This window comes from Trachypithecus francoisi, unplaced genomic scaffold (genome assembly GCF_009764315.1).
Source record: "Trachypithecus francoisi isolate TF-2019V2 unplaced genomic scaffold, Tfra_2.0 Lachesis_group9, whole genome shotgun sequence".
Classification (NCBI taxonomy): domain Eukaryota; kingdom Metazoa; phylum Chordata; class Mammalia; order Primates; family Cercopithecidae; genus Trachypithecus; species Trachypithecus francoisi.
Genome location: NW_022681474.1, coordinates 44,341,942 through 44,350,495, shown reverse-complemented (window position 1 = coordinate 44,350,495; position 8,554 = coordinate 44,341,942). Strand labels below are relative to the sequence as shown.

At 45.0% G+C, this 8,554-nt stretch overlaps 1 protein-coding gene across 5 annotated transcripts in view; it reads right to left on the bottom strand.

The window, feature by feature from the left end:
• Nucleotides 1-3,260: 3,260 nt before the first annotated feature.
• Nucleotides 3,261-8,554, bottom strand: part of PRXL2A (peroxiredoxin like 2A) — a 339,130-nt gene continuing 333,836 nt past the window's right edge. For all 5 annotated transcript variants that reach the window (XM_033208940.1, XM_033208939.1, XM_033208941.1 and 2 more), the window contains exon 6: nucleotides 3,261-8,415. In XM_033208940.1, coding sequence (XP_033064831.1) covers nucleotides 8,302-8,415 — 114 coding nt within the window. In that variant the 3' untranslated portion in view covers nucleotides 3,261-8,301. The remainder of the gene's footprint in view (nucleotides 8,416-8,554) is intronic.

Sequence of the window (8,554 nt, the reverse complement as noted above, 5' to 3'; positions counted from 1 at the left end):
GCTCACTGCAACCTCCACCTCCTGGATTCAAGCGATTCTCCTACCTCAGCCTCCTGAGTAGCTGGGACTATAGGTGCGCACCACCACGCCCGGCTAATTTTTGTATTTTTAGTAGAGACAAGGTTTCATCATGTTGGCCAGGCTGGTCTCGGACTCTTGGCCTCAAGTGATCCTCCTGCCTCGGCCTCCCAGAGTGATGGTATTACAGGCATGAGCCACCACGCCCAGCCCCAAGATCAAGATTTTTGACTGACTCAGACTGTGCTGGGAAGCATTTAGTGTAACAAGTGGGACCAGCACATCCTGTTATATGAAGAGTGCAATTAGAGGCATCTTCTGCTGGAACAAAGCTCTGCAAGGAGCTGCCCTGTGGACAGACTCAGAGAGGCATTTTCGGGGACTCAGGTATCTCCCATTGGCCACCCCTTAGCAACTCTCACTCTAATTATGGCTGGACCTGGGCCTTAACGAGTGCTTCTGCAATGAGAAACTCCTGTCATCAACTCTTTGGTTACTTTCAAGTAACAAAGGCAGGAAAAATGTTTGTCTTTACCAGGTTTCAAAATGAGTTGCTTTTTTAGCATCATCCAGAGATTTTCTTTTTTTTAAAGGATCATTATGAACTCATTGATTTAAACATCTGATGTGTTTTAATTCATTGCCATTATTCTTACTGATGCTCAAAGAGTCCCATCTTTGACAAGTGAGAGTTGTCTCCTGAGTCTGTCCTTTATACAAGCCCTTAGTAGTGATTGAGAGCTTGCCTGGTATCTGGTACAAGATGTTACAGGCTCATCTTGTACATTTTCTGCCCCAACCCTGCAATCAACCATTTTCCCAAGGAGTTCCCTTTAGCAGGAACTGATACTGGAAGACCATGTTCTGGGCTCAGCTGCCTCTTGAGAGACTTTATTCATGTTTCCTGGCTGAACATCATGGAAATTAGGGCACGGGTGTCTCTTAACTAACTTCAGAACAGACACAGACCAAGACTCGGCATGAAAGGGGAAAATTCCTCTGCTTCTTAAAGATTTCACAATTGTTTGTCAATGTAAGGCAGTGGTCTTCCACCTTGCCTACATACTACAATCCCCTAGGGAGCTCTACAAAATACTGATGCCTGGATCCATCCCCAGAGATTCTGGTTTAACCGGACTAGGATCTGGACTGAGCAATGGCGTGGTTTTTTTGGTTTGTGTTTTGTTTTGTTTTAGTGTGAACCTCGCAGATGGGGCTCAACCCTGACTGTAATTATTCTGTATTTGTCTTTACACTTTTACCATCTATATATGGAGCTTACACAATACTCTTTGCAAGCCTTACACATTTATGTAAATTGTATCCTACTGTATGTACATTCTGAAGCTTTTTTCCTTAGCATTGTTTCAGTGCATCCAAGTTGATACTTATACTTCTAGTTCGTTCATTGTAACTTTTTTTTTTTTTTTTTTTTTTTTGAGATGGAGTCTAGCTCTGTCGCCCAGGCTAGAGTGTAGTGGCGCCATCTGGGCTCACTGCAAGCTCCGCCTCCTGGGTTCATGCCATTTTCCTGCCTCAGCCTCCCGAGTAGCTGGGACTACAGGCGCCCGCCACCATGCCTGGCTAATTTTTTGTATTTTTAGTAGAGACGGGGTTTCACTGTTAGCCAGGATGGTCTCAATCTCCTGACCTTGTGATCCACCCACCTCGGCCTCCCAAAGTGCTGGGATTACAGGTGTGAGCCACTGTGCCCGGTCCATTGTAACTATTATAGCACAGTAAAACCTTCCACTACCCCATCATTTTCTGCTGTAAAATGATCAAAAATTCATGAGCAGTTAGTTGTCCAGGAGAAAAATCGGGACGGTAACCTTGACTCCTCTTTTTCTTACATCCTATATCCAAATAGTTCAAGAATCTTCTTAGCTCCTCTTTCTGTCACATCCTACATCCAATAGTTCAAGAATCCTCTTAGCTCTGCCTTCAAATATACCCATCATGACACTTCTATCTTCTGTGCTCCCACCTGGTTGCCACCACCGTTATCTCTTGCCTGGATCATTGCAACAGCCTCCCAAATGGGCTCCCTGCTGCCACCTTTGATCCTCTAAAATCTATTATCTTGAAGCAGCCAGAATAATACAAATCAGAACATGTCACTCTTCTAAAAACCCTCTAAATGAATTCCCATCACTCCCAGTAAAATTTAGAATTGTCTCTATCCTCTATTGCTAACTAGTGTGTGGGCTGACCTTGACCATCATTATATAATACAGAAAGGTGACCAGGTACAGCTGGAAGAAGCATGTCCTTGAAAGGACCTCCCCACACCTCCCTAATCCAGGGATCTAATCCACTATCATCCTCAATTGTAACTGTCTTCAAAACAAAATGACAAATAAGTTCTCCTTTAAGTGTAGAAAGGATGTGAAGGGTTAAATGAGAACAAGTCAACTTTCTTTCCCCTCCCCTCCCAAACATAAACTGACAAATACACACCTTCTTTTTTTTTTTTTTTTTTTTTTTTTTTTTTTTTGAGACGGAGTCTTGCTCTGCCACCCAGGCTGGAGTGCAGTGGCCGGATCTCAGCTCACTGCAAGCTCCGCCTCCTGGGTTTACGCCATTCTCCTGCCTCAGCCTCCCGAGTAGCTGGGACTACAGGCGCCCGCCTCGTCGCCCGGCTAGTTTTTTGTATTTTTAAGTAGAGACAGGGTTTCACCGTATTAGCCAGGATGGTCTCGATCTCCTGACCTCTTGATCCGCCCGTCTCGGCCTCCCAAAGTGCTGGGATTACAGGCTTGAGCCACCGCGCCCAGCCAATACACACCTTCTTGCTTGCCCCATGGGGCACTGGCAATCCAGAATGGAGGGAGGGCAGCCAGCACTGGGGAGAAACTTCAGTCTGCCCTGACTGCATCCACCCTCTATTCTCACAACCCCTACAGCCTCTTCCCCATTGCTCACCTTCCCTGCCCTCCACTCCCCTACACTGCAATGGTATGCCTTGCTCTGGGAAAGAGAGAACAGGCATTGCTTTTGAGAAATCTGCATATTGGGGGAGAGGACATAGAACCAGGTAAACAAAACAGACTAGACCCCTCCCTGTACTCCCCTAGTCATGCTTTACTATCCAAATCTCTGCCTTGAAAATTCCTCCAGCTGGGGATTCCCTATGCACCCATGTCTACACCATCTGTGACCTTTGCCACTGCCAGGGCCAATGAAAAACTCGCCCTTCACCCTCTGAAGACTTGCTGAAAAAATCACTGACAAGAGGCAAATTAACAGGAGAAAACGCAAACAAATTTATTCGATCATAATTGTATGTGAGCCTTCAGAATGAAGACCCCAAGATACAGGGGAATTGTTCGTTTCTATGTTTAGGTTCAACAGATTATGGACTGTGTAGAAATACGATTGGACAAGAAGGGTAGGATCTAATAGTAATAGACTGAGAGGGGAAACCCAGCAAGGCCTGTCTAGATTCTTCTTGGCCTCTCTGCGCAGCATTCCTTCCTTCTGGACGTGGGATGGGACCCTCTCTGGAATGGGTATGAGAGTCAAACAAAGTAGGTCAGATCATTTCTTTCTGACCAGTTTTTACACAGAAAGGGGAGTGGGGAGTGAGAGGACCGTTTTTAGGTTTTATGACTGGCTTTGGGTAAAACCAGTTCTGGTTTCTGCTGACCTGCCTTAGGGAACAGGGATTCTAGTTTCTATGAGTAGCCTTGGGGGAGAATGAGAGGCCAGAAACAAGAGGGCAGGAGAAGGTCAGAGAGAAACTTTTGCTTCTGGGGCTGCTTCTGAGCCCTTCGTTTTAAAGTATCAGAGATGATCAGGGGCAGCCTGGCTCTGGGTAAGGTCTCCTGACGTGTGAGTGCTGGTCTTCCACACTGGTTGCTGAGCTCTTTTAAAGGGTGGTTTTCAACCTTGGCTGCATACTGGAATGACCCCAGGAGCTTTAAGAAATATTGCTGGCCTGGCGCTATGGCTCCATATCTGTAATCCCTGAGCTTTGGAAGGCTGAGGCAGCATGACTGCTTGAGCCCAGGAGTTCGAGACCAGCCTGTGCAAGATAGTATAAGAACCTGCCTCTACCAAAAAATTAAAAATTAGTTGGGTGTGGTAGTCCACGCCTGTAGTCCCAGCTACTAGGGAGGCTGAGGTGGGAGGATATCACTTGAGCCCAGAAGTTAAGGCTGCAGTGGGCCATGATTGCATCACTGCACTCCAGCCAAGGTGACAAGCAAGATTCTATCTTTAAAAAAAAAAAAAAAAAAAAAAAAAGGTGCTTGGAGCCTACCCCAGAGATTCTGATTTAATGATTTTTAATTTTTACACTGCAACCCCACCCACCCCCAACAGTGCCAGGTGCTTCTACTGTATATCCAAGATTGAGAACCACCAGCTTTACAGCAAAGACATTTTCCTACAATCTTTGAATTGTCTTGCATTTCTTTGCATATGGATTCTCAGTTAATGAAATAAATAAAAAGGAAATCTGCAAATGCTTGTCAAAGGCTGCTGAAGCTTACAGTCCAAAGCCCACAGAGATTAATGACTTTAAATTGTATGGTCCTTTAGAATCATGCTTCTCAAAGTGTGACCCATGGACCAGCAGAATATCAAGATCACCTGGAACCTGTTAGAAATGCAGAGGCTGGCAACGTGTTCTGGCTTACACCTGTAATCTGAACACTTTGGGAGGCCAGGAGTTTGAGACCAGCCTGGGCAACATACGGAGACCCCCATCCCTACAAAAATAAAATCTGTTGGGTGTGGTGGCGTCCACCTGTAAGCCCAGTAACTTGGGAGGCTAAGCCAGAACAGCTTGCACCCAGGAGTTTGCAGGTGCAGTAAGCCATGATTGGGCCACTAACTACACTACAGCCTGAGTGACAGAGCAAGATCCTGTACCTAAAGAAAAAAAAAAGCAGAAACTCAGGCCCACCCAGACGGCCTACTGGAATCTTGAGAGCTGCAAATCATTGATTTTCAGCACAAACCATTTTGCCCACCCCGGCCACTGAGAGACTTGAACTATCACTAGCATAGTTTCTAGCAGCTCAAGGCCGTGTCTCAGGGATAACCCAGGCCCCTTTGGGTCCCTGCCTGGGGAAGCTCAAGGCTGCCAAAAGAATTTACCATTTGTTTCAGCCATTGCCTGATCATAGGTTTCTAATCTCCCTCTTGTTTTTTTGAGATGGAGTCACGCTCTGTCACCCAGGCTGAAGTGCAGTGGCGCGATCTCGGCTCACTGCACCCTCCACCTCCCAGGTTCAAGCGATTGTCCTGCCTCAGCCTCCTGAGTAGCTGGGATTACAGGTGCGCACTACCACGCCCAGCTAACTTTTGTATTTTTAGCAGAGACGGGGTTTCACCATGTTGGCCAGGCTGCTCCTGAATCCCTAACCTCAGACGATCCACGCACCTTGGCCACCCAAAGTGTTGGGATTATAGGCATGATCCATGGCACCCAGCCCCCCCCTTCTTAGAGGACTTACTTGATAAAATTTACAATTGTAAATCCTTTCTGTCCCTTTGAGGGATATATGTATCTTCTGCTGCACAGGAATGTGTTTCTCACTTTTTCTGGGAACCATCCCTTTGTCATATCATTATCAGGAATTATAAGGCCGACTCCTGGTCTCAGGAGGAGGCTAGAATCCTAACTTCAATAGATAAACTTGAGAGTTAGTAAACATAGATAGCCTAATCACATTGACCAATCTTCTTAACAGCTTTTTGTAATTTTCCACTTCCCTAGTTCTATTTGAACCTCCTCCCTCCCCTCTTTAAAATTCCATCACCTCTGCACAGATTGGAGCTAAGCCCAGTTCTACACCGAGGACTCTCTCCTTCTGCAGTAGTTATTGAGTAAAATCTGTCATTATTGCCTTTAGCTAGTGTCCAGCTTTTTCTTTAAGTCTCCATTTTAATAAGGTCCTTACATGATGTGCATGTATATTACAGTCTGAGAAGCAGCGTCATAATACTTACCATTCCCTCAGTGACTTATAAACAGCCCTGAACGGGAAGGAATTACACCCATTTTGCCAATGAGATAGATCTTTGCTTAGTATCACACTGGTAAACTAGAAATTGAATATGCCTCATGACTCAATCCAGTGCTCTTTCCAAAATGACATGCTAACCAGAAAGAGAAGACCATACTGCATGTGAGGACCCAGGGGAAAAAAGCTAGTGAGAGCTCAAAAAACCCAAAAATGTTTCTCTTGATGCATCTCCATTGGTGCAATGTCCTCTCAGGCTTTTTTTTTTTTTTTTTTTGATATGGAGTTTCACTCCTGTTGCCCAAGCTGGAGTGCAGTGGCATGATCTCGGCTCACTGCAACCTCTACCTCCTAGGTTCAAGTGATTCTCCTGCCTCAGCCTCCCAAGTAGCTGGGATTACAGGCAGGTACCACACTGTCTGTCTAATATTTTGTATTTTTAGTAGAGATGGGGTTTTACCACGTTGGCCAGGCTGGTCTCGAACTCCTGACCTCAAGTGATCCGCCTACCTCGACCTCCCAAAGTGTTGGGATTGCAGGCGTGAGTCACCACACCTGACCTCAGGTTCTTCTTTAGTTGCAAGAGAACTGTTTCAGCATCAAGTGTCTTAGGTATTAAAGTTGTAAGTTTAGGTATTGAGTTACCTATCAGTAGCTGGAGTACCAGGATGACAGGTACCAACGCTGTGCAAGTACCAAAGGCTGTGGCCTCAAATGCTGCAAAAGCCCAGACCTTTTTGGGCCTGTGCATACTCCGTGCAGCCATTGCTACATGAAGTCAGATGCAGGAATGGTCTTAGTCCTGAACCACTCACCCCTAACTCACTCTGCATACTCAATCCCGATGCTCTCCTACTTTCCCAGCTTTACGTCCAATGTCAGTATCCGTCCTTGCTTTCCTGGGTAAACACTGATAGCCCTCTCCTCCTGGCTGGGCCACTCCCCTGGGTAAACACTAATTCCTATTTCCACCCCCACCTTTCTACTCCTGGGCCAGTTTCATGCCTTGAATAGACTCCCTGCGGCCAAGCTCCCTGGTGGCTCTTGATGATGTCACTCAAACTTACATGAGAAAATTCAAACAAAAAAGATTAAGAAATTAAGTTATATTTCATAATCTCTATGTCCTTTCTTCTGATTTGCCAAATTAGGCTAAAAGACCAACAGAAAAACAGCTGCCAATTTTAAACACTTCCAAAGTCATTCCTCTAGGAAAGACAGCAAAATTACTAACATGAATGACGGGATGAATTTTTCCTGGTCATTTTCAAACCACTTAGATAGCTAGAACCAGAGGAATCCTCCCAGGCACTTTACCCCTTAGCCATGGAGAATGCTGACTTTTTTTTTACTTTCAGCCAACTATATGGTAAATATAATTATTAGTTTTATCAGAAAATATTGTACATACAGGTGATTTCTGATGCATAATTTTATTAAAGGCAGAGATGGTCACTTCTTCTAGAGAAACAGATCTCTGAGGTTAGAATGGAAGATAATGAAACGAGAGATTTCACTTTATAATTTACCTTTGTCAAACTATCCCGGAGCATGTCAATTCTATTATGAAAGTATTACTTCGACATTGTATAACCAGTTATTAATAGAAAACATACATGCCAAAAAACCTTCAATTCTGTAATCTTCAAGTCAATCATCAACTTTTCTTGGATTTTTCAGGACCCAAAAAGAAAAATAATTTCAAACAACAGCACTCAAACACCATATGCATTTGTAATGAGGCACAGCAACCAATTTTTTTTTTTTTTTTGAGATGGAGTCTCAGTCACCCAGGCTGGAGTGCAGTGGCGTGATCTTGGTTCACTGCAACCTCTACCTCCCAGGTTCAAGTGATTCTCCTGCCTCAGCCTCCCGAGTAGCTGGGACTACAGGTGCCTACCACCACACCCAGCTGATTTTTGTATTTTTAGTAGCGATGGGGTTTCACCATGTTGCCCAGGCTGGTCTTGAACTCCCAAACTCAAGTGACCTGCTCACCTCGGCCTCCCAAAGTGCTGGGATTACAGGTGTGAGCCACTGCACCCAGCCCGGCAGTCAATTTTAAGCCTCATATTTTCCAGGTTTTAGCTTAATAATCCTCATTAGTTTTTCAGATTTTTGTCAGTCTTGTTTTGGTGCTATTTTGCCTTACTGGGCCTAAACAGAATATTAAAATACATTAATAATCCATACTGAGAGTAGAGTATAAATGGGTTTCTCACTCCTTAGGGACACAAGTGGAAACAACACATCCCATGAACACAGGTGAATGCCCCTGGTTATCCCTGAGCTGGGCAGTTTCACACAATCATTTTTTCTCTGAGGCCAAAGTCTGTGGTTTGATCATCTTAGCAGCTTCCAGAACAGAAAGTAGGTTGACTTTGTCTCCAAATTCTTTTTCTCGGTGCTCGAGAAGAATGCCCTAAAAGGAAACAAGAGGTAATGTCAGTCCTCATCCTAAATCGCTCGTTCATGAGACAGGCATTGAGGACCAGCTGTCTGTCAAGCCTTTTGCTTGAACAGCAAAGGACACAGATCCAAACATGGCCTGGCTCCTGCCC